The sequence below is a fragment of the Chelon labrosus genome (assembly GCF_963514085.1).
Source record: "Chelon labrosus genome assembly, chromosome: 18".
Classification (NCBI taxonomy): domain Eukaryota; kingdom Metazoa; phylum Chordata; class Actinopteri; order Mugiliformes; family Mugilidae; genus Chelon; species Chelon labrosus.
In genome coordinates, this window is record NC_140351.1 from 1,659,467 (window position 1) to 1,679,103 (window position 19,637).

At 43.4% G+C, this 19,637-nt stretch overlaps 1 protein-coding gene across 1 annotated transcript in view; it reads left to right on the top strand.

The window, feature by feature from the left end:
- The window catches only part of reck (reversion-inducing-cysteine-rich protein with kazal motifs), a 52,128-nt gene that overhangs the window by 22,154 nt on the left and 10,337 nt on the right, over window positions 1-19,637 (top strand). The window contains exons 4-20 of the mRNA XM_084566547.1: window positions 728-764; window positions 2,239-2,324; window positions 2,422-2,469; window positions 2,793-2,826; window positions 3,211-3,408; window positions 4,222-4,486; window positions 4,600-4,773; window positions 7,853-8,065; window positions 9,422-9,558; window positions 10,546-10,689; window positions 10,778-10,966; window positions 12,042-12,164; window positions 12,777-12,948; window positions 13,339-13,528; window positions 14,830-15,040; window positions 15,122-15,195; window positions 18,761-18,916. Of these exons, the coding sequence (XP_084422673.1) occupies window positions 728-764; window positions 2,239-2,324; window positions 2,422-2,469; window positions 2,793-2,826; window positions 3,211-3,408; window positions 4,222-4,486; window positions 4,600-4,773; window positions 7,853-8,065; window positions 9,422-9,558; window positions 10,546-10,689; window positions 10,778-10,966; window positions 12,042-12,164; window positions 12,777-12,948; window positions 13,339-13,528; window positions 14,830-15,040; window positions 15,122-15,195; window positions 18,761-18,916 (2,451 nt within the window). The remainder of the gene's footprint in view (window positions 1-727; window positions 765-2,238; window positions 2,325-2,421; window positions 2,470-2,792; window positions 2,827-3,210; window positions 3,409-4,221; window positions 4,487-4,599; window positions 4,774-7,852; window positions 8,066-9,421; window positions 9,559-10,545; window positions 10,690-10,777; window positions 10,967-12,041; window positions 12,165-12,776; window positions 12,949-13,338; window positions 13,529-14,829; window positions 15,041-15,121; window positions 15,196-18,760; window positions 18,917-19,637) is intronic.

Sequence of the window (19,637 nt, forward strand, 5' to 3'; positions counted from 1 at the left end):
AAACAGACAAGCTTGTTTGTGATGTTTAATCTCGTCACATCTAACCCCAAACGCAAAGGGAATGTCATCCGATTCATGTTTTCTTGTTTGTTATCTGCGGCATGTAATCGTTGCTATCTGTAAACTTGGAGAAACTTCACTCAGCTCCTTCAGTCTGTTGTTTGGTCTATTATTTAACTCACAGACACAGATTTACTGGATTTAGTTGCAACCGTGTCCATCTTTTAGTGTATTGGTGTCTCCATGTGTCTCCATCCAGCTCTTTTCTCTGGATGTAAATAAACTCAGATCATCATTTAGGGTGCAGAAGAATATTTTAACAGCTACCGTCTCTAATGGATCTCTGCTGTTTCAGAACCATGAACAGTGCTGCTTTTTGTTTGTGCATCATGACACGTTAAGTTATTACGTTATTTCAGAGACCTGCACTAAACTCAGATTCTAACTCCAACCCTGGGAGCTTCCATACGCACCGTAATCTCTGGTGATAAAGGGAAATAAAGACACCAGGGATTATTGAGGAAATACTTAAATAGACGCAGTGTGTTTATTTCCTCACTTCTTCATAGTAATAAAAGTCAGAAAAGGTTTGGCTTGCTTAAGCAGCAATCTCAGAATCCGTTGAATATTGTTTGATGATGATTTTGCACCAGTATTCTTTTACAGTTTCCAGATTATAATATTTTAATAATGTTTAATAAACATTTTCATTGCTTTTGTTTTCCAGAATGAACTTTGGATGTGCATCAACTCTACACTTCCAGGTAAGGCAGTAGTACTTGCAGCCAGTATGTGGTGGATTTTAACATCTTTAGCTTCGTCACGTCCTAGTGTCCAAAGTAACTTCTTCAGATTTCTTGTTTTATCCGACTAACATCCTAAATCTCAGGTAGGTATTTATTTACAGCTATGTAAACATCACATCCTGCCTAAATAATTAAATGACTCAATGAACTAAAACAATGAGTCAGTTTTCAGAATAGTTCCAGATTAAGACAAAGAGCCCAAGAACACAAGTGGTTCTACAAAAGAACGGTTAAAGAAGAACAAGATGAATGTTTAGGAACGGCCAAGTCAAAGTCCTGACCTTAATCCAATAGAAATGTTGTGGAAGGACCTGAAGCAGCAGTTGATGTGAGGAAACCCACCAACATCTCAGAACTGAAGTGGTTCTGTTCTGAGGAATGGGCTAAAATTCCTCCAAGCTGCTGTAGACCACTGATCAGCAGTTACCAGAAACATTTAGTTACAAGGAGGTCACAGCAGATACTGGACACAAGGGTACTGTGGGACCTAAACGCCGCAACCTACGTACGTAGCCTACGCCTGAGTTACCCATTCAATTGATCCTTCTGGTATTAAAACGTTGGTGAGTCTGCTGTCGTAACAAAATGGCTCAAACTTGGACGATCACATGAAAACCTCCAGGAATTCAAAAGCATTCTTCACCGAGTTCTGATCCAAAATCCAACAATACACACTGGCTCTTAAAAATGACGAGAAACATGACTTTTTAGGCTTCATCTAATGTGTGTAGCATGAGAGTAAGTGCTAGTGAAGCTGTTATAGCTGGGAGGAGAGCTGGCCCTGACCAGATCACAGCAGAACAGAAAGCCGGCAGTGGATCAAAGGACCGAGACCTGCTGCCTGGTCTTGGAACAAATCTACCTGTCAGAAGAGCTAATGGCCTCCAGATTGTGAGGCATTGTTATTCATACCTTTTTCTACCCGCTAAACACTGGCCTCCAGACAGCTTCAGGAGTCTGCAAAGTAAAAAAAATAAAAAGAAAAGCCTCCCTCAGATCCTCTCAGACTGTGAGATATCATCGGTTCTCTGATGTTCACTGCATTCCAGCAGCTTGTAAGGATTTACTCTGTTGGTGTAACCGCTTCTCCGCTACAGCGCAGCTTCAATTATTGATTCCTTAATTCCCCGACGAATGCATTTCCACCACGCTTTCATATTGCTCTTTGAAACTCAGCATACCCTAGTTAGCCAAACAGTTATGAGCAATCACAGATGAAGAAAATAAAAAGGATCTCATAAAAACACAGTTCTTGTTAATACATTATTAAACATCTTCCACCATGTACACAAACTTGGTGTTGGACACCTAATATATCCAGCATTTAGTCCAACATTAGCCCAATAAATAAATTAGTCTCCACAAGCTAACTCCCCTGACAACAAAGAAGAATAACATGTTGTTGATTCAGTGGTGTTTGATGTGACTCCAGGAGTATCCAGGAAGTCAGACGGCTGGGTGGGACTTGGCTGCTGCGAGCTGGCCATCTCAACCGAGTGCCGCAGGGTGTGCAGACAGGTGAGTTAGGCTGGGATGAGTCCAGCTTTCTGGGACCTTTACTGTCGGCGTTTTTTCCCGTTGTATTGAGTTTGATTTAATTTATTTTCCCTTGCAGGCATCATCTAAAAATGACATAACAAAACTATGCAAAAAAGCCACAGAGGTAAGTGCAAGAGCTTTAGGTGCTTTTTCCTTTTCTGGTGATCATTTATGATAGTGGTTGTGTTCACACCTGTACTTCTGATCACTTGTGATCAGATTCCCCAGAGACAGATGTTAGTGTGAGGTCTGAACAAGGCCTGAGATAGATCTCATGAGAATCCCCTGGGGTAATAAAACCAATCTGAGGTATTACAGAAAGGTTAAAGGAATCAAAAGGACAATCTAAAATATCTACAGGACACTTTTGTCTGTTTATATTTTGTGTTTTATGATTAAAAAAAGTGAGTAGCCGGTATCACCACAGCTTCTCTCTTCTCGTTCTAGAACGCCCTCTACAGCTGCATCACCAAAAATGAAAGTAAGTCACTCAGAAGACGATCAGTGAAGGATCCGACTACACTGAGCTCATCTTTCCTTCCAGCTGATACGTAAACAGACCCCATGAGATCGCTGGCCCCTTGAACCAGTAGATGGGACTGTTTGTGTTCTTTCTTTCTCAGTCTCATTCTTGCACTGCCTCACTCATATTCACACAGAGTTTCTGTTGACAGTGTTTTTGAGAAACGTAGAGTAATGCGTTCGTAGGAGTGTTAATCTTCACACCAGCTGATAAGGACAGCAACACAAGGCCACTTGGTGCAATCATTTCATAGTCGTCTCAATGGGAGTTCTTGTGAACAGTGTTTGTTGGTGCTTGATGAGCTTTGTCATTCTTGTGTTTAACCTGTGTTTGTTCCTCCAGTGGGCTCCACGTGCTGCAGCTATGCAGGGCGTCACACCACCTGCAGGGAGTACTGCCAGGCCATCTTCAGGACTGACTCCACCCCCACTGTGTCCCAGATCAGTGCTGTCAAGGACTACTGCCAAAGTCACAGCACTCAGCTGCTCAGCTGCGTCAGTAACTTCACCAAGTCTTACCCCAAACCCAACCCTAGAGACAGTAAGTCCATCTGCACCTCACGCTGGAAACAGAAGCTATGAAGTATTCCTTCACCAGCTATAGCCCTGATCAGACCTGACATTAACATCTGTCCTGGGGGGGGGGGGGGGGGTGTCTGATCACAAGTGACCAGCTTAAAGTCCAGGTGTGAAGACGCATTTGAGAGATCTGACCAAAAAATGGCTCTGTTCATGGTTCTGAAACAACAGTAGAGTTCCATTAGAGACAGTCGCTGTTAAAATATTCAACTGGAGTTCATTTACATCCAGAGAAACTGAGCTTCCAGGGTTGGAGTTAGAAACTGTGTTTAGTGCAGGTCTCTGAAATAACTAATGTCAGGACGGAGATCAATAGATAATAAGTTTAAGTTCTTGGTTCTGAGATAACAGTAGGAGGAGATCCGTTAAAATATTCAACTGGAGTTTATTTACATCCAGAGAAACTGAGATCAGATGTGAAGAGCTGGATGGAGACACATGTTAATACCAGGTGTGAACACAGGTAACAAAAGATGAACACCTGTGATTGGATGTTAATGAAAGGTGTGAACAGGGCCAATGTTTAACCCTAACACGTTCAGTAGTTACAAAAATCCCAATCATAGTGGTTTAATGATAGATTCATTCATGATGACTTGATAAGACTTTAAAGGGCTTGTTACATTCCAGCTACATTCCAGTTCAATAACTACATCTGTCATTACATAGGGGGTAAAAGACGGGGCAAAAGATCAAACTCCACTCCACGTGCAATTTTAATACAGCCCATGTTTATCATGATATGACTCATGATGAGTTTCTCTGACTCTTCCAGGTATGCACTGCTGTGATCGGGCTGAGGCTACCCACTGCCAGGTGGCCTGTCGCAAAATCCTCAGCACCATGAGAACAGAGCACGAGATCATGGAGGGTCTGATTACGGAGTGTGACTCCCAGCCCCTCCCTCAGGAGCCCATGTGGCAGTGCTTTCTGGGCAGCGCCAACCCTCCTCCCCCCCCTGAGGATGACGTCCCCCATCCCGCCAAGATGGACTGTGCCAAGCTGCACTGTTGCTCCAAAGCCAACACCTCTCTCTGCAGGTACAGCCCTGGGCAGTACACCGATGACAGATGTGCTGAAGCAGAGCAGAGCTTCAGGAGGGATGTGATTATTTCTGCTGTTGTGACACAGACTCTGTACTTTGCTGTGACAGGGACATGTGTCAGGAGATCAGCACCAACTGGGGCAGCCAGACGTGGCAGGACTTCGACCAGCTCTGCGAGTACAACCTAGTTGAGACAGAACTCATCAACTGCCTCGCTGACGTCCGAGAGCCCTGCCAGCTCGGCTGCAAGGACCTCACCTACTGCACCAACTTCAACAACAGGTCAGACTCCTGCTTCTTACCACGCTCACACTTATTCCTCCATAGTTGCTAGTAATTTGCTGCTTTCTATATCTACCTAACAACTTGATTTTTTGACCAAGGAGATGGAACAGGAGCTTGCTGGTTGTACAATGGTTCAGATCCCCCTATGTCCATGGCTGGGGTCCCTAGAGCAAGCATTTAAACCCCCAAACAGCCCCGCCCTGCATGGCTGCCCACTGCTCCATGTGTGCTGTTGATTTGAGTTAAATGTAAATACATGACCAGTGGAGTTTCAAATGTCATGAAATCATGAAAAGTTGAACTATCTCAAAACTAACTTCTGATTCAGATGCTTTTATTGCTTTGGTTGGTATTCTATTTGCTTCAAGGATCAGGCATTGATAAGAATAAGAATAAGAAAAACTTTTATTAGTCCCGCAATGGGGAAATTGCAGAAATTGCAAATTGCAGATGGACATTTCAGCAGCCTTCAACGTTTTCATTTAACGGTTAAACTAGTTTCAACCTCACAAAGCTGGGGGCATAAACTTTAAACTTAAACTTCCGTCTGTTTCTATTACACTAGAGCTTATTAATAGTCACAGGTGGAAACAAATAAAACACCATTTGGTTGTCTTTGGTTTATTGACAGCGCCACAGTCACATCTCAAAAACTGTAATCCCGTTGGAGAACGCTTCACACAGAGACACAGAGCAAACACAAAAGCCAGATTCACATTAAACTCTGTGTGACCCTGGAGTTTGCAGTGCCACAGCATGTTTTATATAATGTCCACAGACGGGGCGAAAGGCCAAATGGAACTGCTTCAAAGGCTGCGCCGGGAGGTCACGCTAGCACACACACATCAAAACAAACTCAAATATATTTCACACATACGCAGCGGCCGTCTGATCGCCCGGTGAGAAATGTTCACAGCAGGTGGCAGAGCCTTTTGAAAAATCAAAGTCGAGCTTTGAATGAAAACTAAGATGTCAGGTTCAGGAGTGTAACGTCTGTCATTCATAAATATATTTATATATAGTTTATTAAAACAGAAAACTTTAAATTGAGTTGCTCCGTTCACCTCTGGATGTAAATAAACTCATTCAGGGTACAGTAGAATATTTTAGTACCTACTGTCTCTAATGGATCTCTGCTGCTGTTTCAGAACCAAGAACTCTGTTATTTTGTGTGTGCATCATGACTTGTTCAACACACGGGGGCCTTTGTGAGGATGTTGGTGACCCGTTGTACTTTCAGTGGTCCAGGTAAAAGTTTCGGGTAGTAGTTGATTCAGATTCAGATTCAGAAAACTTCATTTATCCTCAGGGACAATTTAAGACACATGTGAGCTGGATGACACTTTTAAAGAAACAAAAACAACACACAATATGTTCAAAAACGATGCTATAAATGTCTGAAACCTTCCAAACCGTCCACAGAGGATGTAAACACGACTGAATGAATGTTTTAACTTATTTTTTTCATCCTCTGCTGCTGTTACACCTTGATTTCCCCACAGGGCTAAATGAAGTCTTGTCTTATATTATATTATATTATATAATATTATATTATATTATATTGAACTGAGGCTCAGACCGTCTCCTCTGTAAGTGAACAGCAGTAAGAGACAAAGATAACACTAAAGCAGATCTCTGTTATTTTTTTCCACTAAGAAAAGCAAAGTGACAAATGGTGATAGTAGATCATGGTGGCATGCTGTGGCATTGTGGGACTCGCGAGTTTGAGCAAACAAACTGCATTTAAGGCTTTTGGCGTTTGCTTTGATGGGCTCCAGGGCAGCGTCGGGGGGCTCCGTCCTCCCCCGAGGGGTTCAAACGCTGCACCGTGTTGCCCGAGAGAAGCATGGAAGACAAACACCGGCCTGGACGTGGTGCTTCAGGGCAAAGGGGCATGAGGCTAATAAATATATATATATGTGTGTGTGTGTCTGACTTTATGTCTGAGTGGGTGTGAGACAGATTAAAGCTTTCAAACATTAAATATAAAACAGCCGTAGGAGTCCTCTATGATTTTATTAGCTCAGTGCTTCACTAATGTCTCTCTCCTCTCCTTCATCTGACCAATCGTTGCTCATTCAGATTCAGGGAACTTTATTTATCCCAACAGAATGCATTTAGAGTCGATCAATCAGTAGACAAACAAGCAAGCCAAGGAAACAATAAGTGCCTGGGCACATAAAATAAAATAATAAATAAATAAATAGATAAAAGCTTAAAGAGTTCATCTAAAGTGACTACGGTCTGTGTTTAAAAGCTTAATAGCAGAAGGAATAAAAGGCTCTACATGTGTCCTACTGATGGGCTCATTATAATAGAAGGGTCTGCACAGATCGTTGTTGACGGGACCAAAAATAAACTTGTGAAAACTTTAAAGCATCTGTATTATCACTGGTTATACAGATTGATGTCTGAAGATCTGAAACTCTGCAAATGTTTTGGTGTAACATAGTTCAAACTCAGCTTGGTGCATCAGTTTACCAACAGTAAAAGCAGATAAAAGTTTTCAGGCTGTTTATGATGAAATATGAAGTAAATGGTGTTTGTTGTTCTGAGTCTGACACCTCAGATGATCTGTCCTTCCTGCTGCAGCCCTCAGACTGCCTCCATGTCACTGAACATAGGAAAGAGCTGCAGTGAGCTCCTCTTAATAAGAATCAGCTGAGTGCCACATTTAGTTTTTTTTTTGGGGGGGGGGGGCTAATGTGAAGGCTCCTGGGTTACACATTTAAACCCACACACTCATTTAGTTCAAGATAAACAAAGCCTCTGCTCATCAGGCACAAATGCAGTGAAAATAAAAAAATAAAAGAAACCACCACGCCCTGGAACAGTCTCCATTTTAAACCACCAATTAGCTGACTCACTGGAGACCAGACCCACCAATTAGACTTCAAAGACGCCTCTTGATACAGTGAAGGAGAAGAAAACAGCAGGACTTTAGCTCCCTCTGTTCTGCCTTCAAGGCTGCAGCTGCCAGAATACCTCAGGCGTTCAGATACCGACCCGACGGCTGCACAGTCTGAGCTCTCATCCACTTTTTATCTCACTCCTCGTCCTGTTTGTCCGTCCTCAGGCCGACGGAGCTGTTCCGCAGCTGCAACGTCCAGTCGGACCAGGGCGCCATGAACGACATCAAGCTCTGGTCCAACGGGACCATCAAGATGCCCTTCATGAACATCCCGGTGCTGGACATAAGGAAGTGTCTGCCGGACATGTGGAAGGCCGTGGCCTGTTCCCTGCAGATCAAACCCTGTCACAGCAAATCCAGAGGGAGTGTCATATGCAAGTAGGTCCACCACCTCCACCTCAGTGTCATCAGTACATACTGTACATGATGATTTAACGTTTCCTCCTCTTCCTCACTTTATCCAAATTCAGCTGTGACTCAATTTTTATTTGTTTTATTGAGAATTAAACACATCAGGTGTTGCATGAAGCCTTTTACACAAAGAAATGTTCAGCTACTAGAGTTCTCTTTCCAAATCTACTACCTCCTCTTTTTTAATTAAAGACAAACCCTCAGATTCACTGTGATGTCAACAGCCTTGATGAGCTCATTACATTGTGATGTTTGTCTGGTAAACCTGGATCCTGATATTTATGTGGACGTTACTTTTGATATGTAGCACCACCTGAACATCACTGCACACCACCATGGTAACCGTAGGGGGGGTCATATCTTCCCCTATCCTCCCTCAGCAACACACACTCCTCCCAGCCATCCATGTTATAATTAAAGTAAATGCAGTTCGTCAGACTGGACTGGGCCACCTCCTTCCATCTGTCCTGTTCTGATGCTCATCGTAGGTGCTGCTGGCAGTGGACAGGGGTCAGGACCTCTAACTGGTCTGGGGCACACGTTGAGCTTTTCAAAAGTTTCAGCTTCAGTAACTCGTCTGGTGGGAAAGACGCCACAGACCAGTCCTTACCCCTCACATGCATCAGTGAGCTTTGGTCTTTTATTTGGTTCAGACCCCTGCAGACCAGGATCACCCCACAACAGCTGCAGTTTTCACCCAGTTATTTAGCTTTCTCTTGTCAAACCTGTTCAGATCCTTCTACATACATTTATTTCTGGCTCCTAAAAGGTGTGACAGCTGTCATGATAACCGGGTAATCGGTTTTGTTCACTCGACCTGTGTATAGTCATAATCTTATGGCTGATCAGTGTTCTCCAGACCTTTTCCCTGCCACGACAGATAATAGATTCGGTGGCTGCCCTGAGAACAACCACACGAGGCTTTTATCCACTCAAATGGACCATGAGCCTTTGCAGGAGAAGCTGCCGCTGACTAATCTGTGAACAAACATCCTCCACTGAAGGAGCCTGTTGTGACTGAATGAACACCTGAGTGCTGCTGCATGCTGTTTAGAGCTGCAGCGGCGCGTCAACGTCATAGAATACGTTTACTAAAAATAAATATTTGGACTATTCCAGTGAGCTCAGTGTGACGGTTGGTCGGTGGCTCGTCTTCTTCTTTCACTAAAACAAAAGGAACAAAGAGTTTTTACAGTTATTCATGACGACATGTGGTTGATTCGTTCTCATACGTTGTCACACCAGGAGGTGGAGTTTAGCTCAGGAAGAGAACGGTTTGTGTCCTCGTTCTTCATCCTCCTGTTTTCCGTCATCCGTCCTCAGGTCTGATTGCGTGGACATCTTGACTCAGTGCGGAGACAGGAAACGTTTTCACGAGGGACAGACGCCAGAGAGGATCTGTGAGCTGCTGTCGCCCATAGACGACCCTGAACGCTGCATCCCTCTCCACAGATACCTCAGTGAGTCACAGAGCACCGTCCTGCAGCTGCAGCTGGTATATAAAGTGTCTTAGCTTTAGATGGAGACGTCAACACAGACCTGCTGCAGTATAGTGAGTGAGGGAATCATTGTGTTTGATCAGTGGCCACTAGAGGGCAGTGGAGCACAGAGGCTCACCTGGTGTCACATCTTAACAAAAACTCAAAATAAAAAGGATTCTGAGAAAATATGTTTATCAGAAAGAGGAAGAGGGCAACTACTTAATGGAGTCTTTAGAAAATAGATGAAATATAATTTGCTGAGAAGATGGTGGGTCTGCTAATCAACTAAATTTACTTTTCGTCCTTTGATAGATGATAAAATAAACCAGGAAGAGAGTTTCACTTTAGTAGAAAGCACATTAAGTCTAATTTTAACTTTCTCTTTTTCTTGTTAGGCTCCAGAATAAAAGAAGTTATTTTTTTGCAGTTTAAAAAATAAAATAAATGATAAAACGGTTGTTTTAAAAGCAAATGTGAAATACTGACGTTACCCTGCCTGCTCCTTTATTTATCAATGAATTATTGTTGGTTGTAAAACATGTCAGCAGCTACTAAATACCTCCAGAACTAGTAGACGCTGGTGTGTTAGAGATGTATTTGGACCACCTGACATTAATAAATTACAAAGTCAAGCCTGGACTTAACAAATGCATGAACTAGTTGGTCAGATCTGAGTCATGATGTTCCTGATTTTGCAAAACAGCAAACTTTTAACAAGTCTTTTTTATTTGGGAGACAGTTTAAGAACATATTTTGGTCAAAACTCGATCTTGGTGCAGATTTAAGTCGTGTGACGAGTCCACACCTCTGCTTCTGCTTCTGACCTCAACAATGAATGAGTTCTTATTATATTAAACTGGAACGTTCAGGCTTTTTTCTTCTGATGGGATTTTAATTTTAACATATTGAGTGCCAACATATCTGCCTGACTGTCATCTCTGATCTTATTTTCCACTCACCCTCCAGTACCCAGTTCCCTCGGCAACAACGTCATCGAGGAGGTCATCCATCCATGCAACCCCAACCCCTGTCCCAGCAACCACTTATGCCAGGTCAACAGGAAAGGCTGCGTCGATGAGCTCAGCTGTCAGCCGTTCATCTGTGTGCCAGGTAGCACCCACCGCTGCCCCCCTACCCCCGTCAGCTGCTCCACTACACTCCCTCCAGAGTCTGACGTCTGTTGTTTTTGTGTTCCCAGGCTGTAAGCTGGGCGAGGCCTCTGAGTTCTTGGTGCAGCAGGACGCTCGCATCCAAGTCCCGACCCGTAATGGCCCCGCTGGCTGCTACGAGGTGTGCACCTGTGGAGCTAGTGGGCGCCTGGAGAACTGTGTGGAGATGCCATGCGTGGACACCGACAAGCCCTGCGTCATAGGAGGCCAGAGGAAGAGTAAGAACACACACACGTCTCCAAAAGCACAACAGCTGATAAAGAGTCTCACACTTTTAAAAAAGTATTTCTAGTCCCAGCCAGCGTTCAAATCTGAAGAACCTTCATTAACTGAACCTCTCGGTCGCAGCGGGGTGGCTCTGATTAAAAAGTTATGCCACCATTTCACTTCCCTGCTCCAGCCTGATGAAATAAGTGACTCTCCTGCAGAGAGGAGAATTTAATTTGGACAAGCTCCTAAATTAGAGCAGCTGGTCACTGCTCCCTTCAAACACAAGGCACAAGAGCACCACATTAAAAAAGTACCCTGGTAAAGAAATGAAAGTATTTAACATGAGTCCACTGTGTGTGATTCTGTCGTCTCATCATGTGGTTAATTATTAATGTGATCGTGTTGATGTATAAGGAGCCGTGTTCAAAACATCCTCACAAAGGTCCCGTTCAGACCTCACATCAGCATCGTACGGTGCGTATGGAAACTTCCAGGGTTGGAGTTAGAATCTGAGTTTAGTGCAGGTCTCTGGAATAACTAACGTCAGGACGGAGATCAATAAATAATAAATAATAACGTGTGTTGAACAAGTCATGATGCACACACAAAATAACAGAGTTCTTGGTTCTGAAACGGCAGTAGAGATCCGTTAGAGACAGCAGCTGTTAAATTATTCTACTGCACCCTGAATGAGTTTATTTATATCCAGATTTTAACAAGTAAAGATGCACACGCACAAAATAAGAGTTCTTGGTTCTGAAACAGCAGTAGGCAGAGCTCCATTAGAGACAGTAGATGTTCAGATATTCTGCTGGAGTTTATTTACGTCCAGAGAAACTGAGATCAGATGTGAAGAGCTGGATGGAGACACATGTTAATACCAGGTGTGAACTAGTGATCAGATGTTAAAGGTCTGAACATCCAAGAACGACCTTCCCTCAGTTTAACCCTCGTCTGTTTTTTCTGGTATAACTGTTCCGTCATGTGAACTCTTTTCTATCAGACGTCCAACAAAGTCTTCACACGAGACATTTTAAAGCTCTGTCTCATTTTGTCGTGTCTTCTTCCCGTGTCTTACGTCAGGTCACGGGACGTCGTTCAAGATCAACTGCAACCCCTGCTCTTGCTTCGCCGGCGACGTCATCTGCTCCAACAGAAAATGTCTGGGCTTCAGCAGCTCAGACGAGGAGCAGCGACGCTTTACTGGTGGGTTCTTGACGTGGTCTGAACAGAGTCTGATCTTCACGGAAGTGTCTACAGAGTAGGGCTGTCTGAATAAATTAAACTGGGCTTTGAAGGTGTTGAGGCGTTTTTTATGTGTCCTGGGAGGGTGTTCCAGAGGTGGGGGGCTGAGGGGCTGAAGGCTCTGGACCCCACGGTGGGCAAGCGAGCAGGTGGGAGGGTGAGTTGGATGGATGAGGATGACCTAAGAGTGAAGATGGGAATGTTTATGTGGAGGAGGTTAGTGAGGAACTGAGGGGCCTTGGAGGAGAGAAGTAGGATTTTATAGGTGATGCAGAATTTAACAGGAAGCTGGTGGAGCTGCTGCAGGACAGGTGTGAGGGACTCATGGAGGGGGGTCTGGTTTGTGAATGGATTTGTCTGATAAACCAAATAAGAAGGAGGTGCAGTAGTTTATTTTAGATAGGGTGGATCTGGTGCCAATGAGAAGAATTTCAGTTTTACTACTGTTGAGTTTGAGGAAGTTGACGTTGAACCAGGTTCTGATTTCCTGTAGACAGTCAGACAGGTGTGAGGGGGTGGAGTTGGGTGTACAGGTAGAGCTGTGTGATATAACAACACTGGCCTCCCTCTCAGGTCTCCCCTGCAGCTGTCCGGACCGCTTTGTTCCAGTGTGTGCCTCTAATGGACGGACCTATCCCAGCGCCTGCGTGGCTCGCTGCATGGGATTCAAGGACCGTCTGTTTGTCTTCGGCCAGTGTCGCTTCAGTAACCCCTGCACCGGCAAACCCTGCACCAAGAACCAGAGGTGGGTCCAACAGTTGTCCTTCCAGTCTCCCGTCTTCCTCCCCTCCACACCTCCCTCTCTGTCTCCACTGCCAGCCAGAGTGTTGAGTGTTTTCAGATATTTCCCCGTAGCTCAGTAAACCGTTAATAATAAACCGTCCCGTCTCTGTTCAGAGATAAAAACTAAACCCGTCCCTTTGTTCTGAGGGTAAATGATGCAGTAAGTGCAGCAAACCGACTCTAACTTACTGAACACCTGATTGGTGGCCGGCCTTGGAGACTGGGTGGTTGCTATGGTAACAGAGCAGGATATTTTCCTGTTGCTCTTTTATTGCAGCATCTTACCAAAAAATGTATCTGTTGGAAATGGACTGACGTGTATGAATGTTATCTTTGTTTGTTTTTTTGTCAGGTGCGTCCCAAAGTACCGAGTGTGTCTCAGCGACTCGTCGGACTGCCCCCAGTACGAGTGCGTCGGCCGGCCGGGACCCTGCGATAAGAACAGCTTGGAGCCGGCCTGCGACACTGAGGGCTCGGTCCACCCCAGTCTGTGCCACCTCCAGCAGGCCGGGAAAACCCTGGCCTACATGGGCCACTGCCAGGTAGGTCCCAGTAATGACACCAGAGCAGAGCAGGACAGAACCCCCCCCCCCCCCGAGTTCTGGCCTCGCTGTTTGTCAGTCTTTTAGTTTCCCCTGTACCTGAGCTGGTAGCTAAAACATGTGCAGCCTTCAGTTATTGTCAGATGTTGAATTACCTTCAGTACAGTACAGAGCTCCATCAAGGCTCCGTCAGCTGTTACCTTGGAGGCTCAAAACGTTTTCGTGTAAAACGGAAAAGTTTTTAATTAAATAGTTTTTGAATTCTTCTTTGACTGTGCAGAGGAATGAAGAAAGATTATTTACTTGGTTGATCTTTGACGACAGTAGTTCAGAGTAGACGAGGGACGTCCTGATCAGGATCAGATCTCTGTAGGTATTTATTATAGGTCTGACAGAAACCAGGTCCCTGTAGCATCAGAACATCTTCCTCTTGTGTCTCCTTCTCCTTCTTCTCTTCTTCTTCTCCCTCTTATTTCTTCTTGTTCTTCTTCTTTTCCTTCCCTTTCTTCCTCATTTTCTTTCTTCATTCCTCTTCTTTCTTCTCCTTCTTCCTCTTCTCATGTCTTCTTCTTCTTCTTTCTTCTTCTCCCTCCTCTTCTTCCGCTACTTCTTCTTCCTCCTCTCCTTCTCCTTCTCATTTCTTCTTCCTCTATGTGATTATTAGAAATAACTGTTTCTATTTGCGTTTGAGTCTTTTGCAGTTGACGTCACTTGTACATGAACCATCTGATGAATTGAACCAGTTTCATGTTTCTAGGCGAGTTCTCATACAGACTGTGTGGAGAATACCAAGCAGCTGAACGGGCAGCATAATGTACAGTGGTCGATGATCCACTGCAGCTAGAATCTATTGTGATGGATGAATCATTCATGTCCCTAACTGTCCATGTCGTCTCTGGAGGGGAAGTTTGATTGAATTAGAGAGATGCTGCAGTCCTGAGTCATTGTCAGATCTACAGCTGATGGTTCTTTGCTGCAGGGCGGCAGCGTTCTTTCACATCCGACTGCAGAAGGCTAACTGGCTCAATTAACGTTGCATATCTTCAGTCAGGTGTTGGCGTCGGTGCAGCTCTGATAGGAAACAAACTAGAAGCTACAGCTGCTTCATACATCAAACATCCAATTATAGAAAGAGAAGAAATTTAATTATGTTACTGTGAAAAACTTAATTGTGTGACAAACAGAACTTCCTCTTCATCACTTCTTCTTCTTTTGTGGCTTCAGGCTTTTTCTCATTAGCAGTGACATCTGTCATGTTCAGTAATTACTAATGTGTCTCGGATGCCCGTTCGTGTCCACAGGACGCCTGCAGGAAACAACAACCGGTGTGCGGCCACAACGGCGAGACGTACAACACCGTGTGTGATGCCTTTGCCGACCGGGTAGCGATGGACTACGAAGGCCCCTGCCACACCGTGGGGTCGGTGTCCGACGCGGCCCCCGACTCTGCGTGCAGCCTGGTGTCCTGTCCAGCTCTGTCCACTCCAGGCTGCCGCCCCGTCACGCCACCAGGTGAGTGGAGCGACACGAGGACAGAAAGCTGGTTCACTGTTTGAGTTTTAATTTGATTTCTGACCTCTCGCTTGTTTCCAGGAGCCTGTTGTCCCATCTGTGCCAGTATGCTGCAGATCCTGTTGAACAAAGAGCAGATGAACGCTTTCTCTAAGGTACAGACGGGTCACGGTTCAGCAGATCACAGCCACAGCCACTGTCCTCTAAAATGTTCCCCAAAGTATAGCTCTTATTACTATTATTATTACTAGGGCCGGGACTCGATTAAAAAAATTAATCTAATTAATTAGAGGCTTTGTAATTAATTAATCGAAATTAATCGCATTTTAATCGCATATAATTATTTGACCTGAGAACAGTGAGAAGTAATTTTTTTCATATGGATTTTTAGTATACCATTGAATAATGACTAAATTTCCCATCCACGGGGCCAACCAAAGCGGTCTCATCAGCTTCTTTCATGTTCACTGTGGTTTGTTGTTGTCTGAAGTAATGAACAGTGTTGCCAACTCTTCAGGAAAGGAAAGTAGCTATTGGCTGTCCTAAAAGTCGCTAGAAGTCGCTAAATGACGTCATCGGCTAATTTGCATAATTTACCTTTTGGATGTAATTGTGATGGACGCTGTATTATTAACGCGCCTCCTTTATCCGGGCTTGGTATTGGCAAAATGACTCTAAAGAGACACTCTGGCACAGTAACTTAAGTTTTTTTTTTTTTTTTTTTTTTTTTGCCTTAAGTTCGGTTTAGTTTCTAGCCTACAAGTCACAGGCACAGAAGAACATGAGCATTTTTTGCCATAACTAGAATATTTTTAACATTTTTTGTACAAACGGTTTTTACTTGACAAAATTAACAATCTAAATGGATTATTATTTTATTATTTATTTTAGTGTGACAGTGAAGAAACATTTACATCCCGCTCTGTAAACCAGGGCGCGATCAGCGGCAGCTTTGCGCATGCGTCATTCGTTTGCAATCTGGACGCGGTGGCGTGGTTCTCCCTCTCTGCTCTGACCGCTGCTGCGCGGGGGCGGGGCTACTGTGAGACTGACCGCCTGTGAGTGCTTTGGGACGGGAGAGGGGCTCACGGCAGCACCCGCTGCTTGTTGAGGACACTGGTAATGAACGCTAGTTGGTGCTCCAGTATAATCGGTCCGCCGAAACCCATCCAGTGAGAAACGTTCCGCGGTGCAAAAATAAGTGTGATTAAAATGCGTTAAAAAAAATTAACGCGTTATTTTTGTGTAATTAATTAATCTTAATTAACGCGTTAAAGTCCCGGCCCTAATTATTACTATTATTATTATTTAAATTAAATTAAATTAAAAAAAAAAAATTTAATTAAATTTAAAAATAAAATAAATTAAAGTAAATAAAATAATTACATTTAATTAAATTAAAAAAAAAAATAATATAAAATTAAATTTAATTAAATTGAAGAAAAAATTAAATTAAATAAACAATTAAATTTAATTAAATTGAAGAAAAAATTAAATTAAATAAACAATTAAATTGAATTAAATTGAATTGTATAAGCAGAAAAATATTATTTTATTTTATTTCGATTTTTTTTTTATTTTATTTTTTTTTACCAGGTTTGTCCCATTTAGATTAAAGATCTCTTTTACAAGGAAGACCTGGTTTCACCAAGAATTAATATGAACATTTGCACACAGACAAACAGGACTGACCAGAGTTCACCGTTTTTTTTAAACTCGTTCACTAAGTTTTGAAGTCTGAGATTGTTCTGCAGGTTGTTGCAGCAGGAGCAGAAAATGAACCACAGGTCACAGTATATCACTAGAACTCAGACTGTGTTTCCACATTTCAATCTTGAAAGAGAAGATAAATACGTAGGAATCAGGAATCATGAAACCTTTAGCTTCTTTGAGACATACAGTATTGTAGATATCCCTGAAGAGATAACATTTCTGCTGCATTGGAAGTGGTAAAAACATAAGCTGTGTGTTCTGGATCTGAATGCTGCTGCTGCTAGATGTAATTACACGGTGTGACCACTTGGAGGTGCTATAAATCCAAACAGCCCCCTACTACCCCCCCCATGCTGCACATATTACATTCACCGTGCACCACCTGCACTGTGGTCAAATGAGATGCACCTTCATAAACAGACACTATAATATAATAATGTTTATTATTAGATTTTGCAGGCGTGTGGCGACTTTCCTTCTCACTGAGTCAGGTTTTGTTATGAAGCAGCTTGTTATGCTGCGTATGTGATTTTAAATGTGAGCACATTTCTCATACGGCACAAATAAATACATATATATTCATTCTGTACCAAGCAGATGCTGTCACATGTATTATTTAGAGCAGGTGGGCAGAGAGCAACAAAAATCCTGAGGCAAAGAAATGCAATCATACCCCCAGAGGACCAAAGCTGATGCATCAGAACCAGAGATATTTCCTTTTTTCTATTCCATGCATACTTCTTTCATTTCCAAACCTACATTAACCACAATACAACTTGAACCACAGGGAGTTAGAGCTCGTTGCTGTACTCAGAAGCCTGGAGCTTTTTTCTGCAGTATAACTAGACCCAAGTGAAACTGACTCACATGCTTCTTCCCAAAACCTTGGGGGAAAAAATGTGGAATAATTGAGAAAGAGAGAATTCTTTTGAGAAAAGACTCAACTAGTTTTATCAGAATTAACCTGTAAAATATTTCCCAGTGGTAAATGTCAATACTCTCTTCCTCTTTGCCCCTGATTGCGTCTGGTTTCCCCCAAAAAAACCTTGCATGTGTTTGCATTATTGAATGACTTTCGATTTTTTAAAGTCGACTAATACGTAGTGAAAAAACACATCTCTATCACGGTGCATTCACTGACATCAAGGACAAAAACAACACGCTCTACAACCACAGCAACAATGTCAACTAATAGAAAACAACAGAACTGAACATAAACACATGAGCTCATCAATACTGTGAGCTGCAGATATGTATAGCCTGTATAAAAACAGGCAGCACCTCCTCCACAGCGTGTTGTTAGATGGGATAGTGTAGCAGCTAAAGGTCTAATAACTTTATCAGGTAGTTGATGTGCAGCCTCCTTCTCTCTGTTACCACAGGACGTTTGGTCAAGTTGTTAACTGACTGCTGTCCAGAGGATTTGGACCGTTCCTCTGCTAGCGTTAGCCTTAGCATGTCTTGTTTGCAGTAGTACTTTAGTTGTATTTCAGGACTGACATGTCACGGTAGTATGGGCTTCATCTTTAGTGAAGTATTTCCACACACTTGATCTCCCTTGTGGTGACTCATCAGAGAATGGACATGGGCCTTCTGAGGGTTTCCTGTTGTTAGTGGGGGGGGGGGTCTTTGAGGGGAGGGGCCTCTGTGAATCATCCCACAGATCCTTGATCAGTTTGGGATCTAGTGAATTTGGAGGCCAGGTGTCTAAGTAACATCCACACCAATGAATGCCAGGTCCAGAAGTTTTTTTCCTTTCATGCTGCTGCTCAACGTCTTTGTGGTGCGTTCAAATCCAGTTGTTTGTCCCAGACATAGGCAACGTGAGGTGATGGTAGTTGTTTGATTAAATCTGGGTATTAGACTGAACAAAAGGTCACAAGGCTAACAGCTATAGCAGGAGGATGTTCTAATTTCACACAGTTCAGTGAAAATAATCGTTTGAGAGCTGGACTTGAAGCATTCATGCAACGCTGTCCGTCTTTGACCTTTGACCTCTGCCTCCAGCTGAATAAGAACCAGCCGGTGACCGTCCACGACGTCCTCCAGGTCCTGCGGCTTCACGTCTCCGTTCCACAGTGCGACGTCTTCGGCTACCTGAGCATCAACCATGAGCTGGTGGTCCTCATCGTCCCGGTGGACCAGCAGCCCACGCCGCTGCAGGTAACACACAAACAACACAACATAGATCATGTGATTGTTTCCTGCTTTTTACTGTGTGTTAAACATCACCTGAAAACTGACTGATTTAAAGCATAATACAACTCTTAATGTAATGGCTTCTCTGGTTATGCAGTCCTAAGAGGTGTTAATGCAAATGAAAGAGGTAAGTAAAATGGAAACTAAAGAATGGAAATGTAAATGTACTTTATGTATATAGCACCTTACATCGACCCACAGGTGAACCAAGGTGCTTTACAAAAGATTAAACAACGATTTAAAACAACACATTCAAAACTAAAGCCTTCTGGAAGAAACAGGAAGAAGTGGGTTAACGCAAAATTACACTTCACAACAACCGGCCAAGTCAAGACCTCTGAGATAGATTATGGTTAAAGTCTACAGCACAGTCATGAATGTGTTTACTTCAAGATGAACTTGTACCAGAATCAATGGGGTTCAGGTCTGGACTCTGTGGTGGCCAATCCATGTGTGAACATGATGTCTCATGCTCCCTGAACCACTCTTTCACAATCTGAGCCCCATGAATCCTGGCATTGTCATCTTGGAATATGATCCATTGATGGAATAACCTGGTCATTCAGTATATTCAGGTAGTCAGCTGACCTCATTCTTTGGACACATAATGTTGCTGAACCTAGACCTGAGCAACTGCAGCAACCCCAGATCATAGCACTGCCCCCACAGGCTTGTACAGTAGACA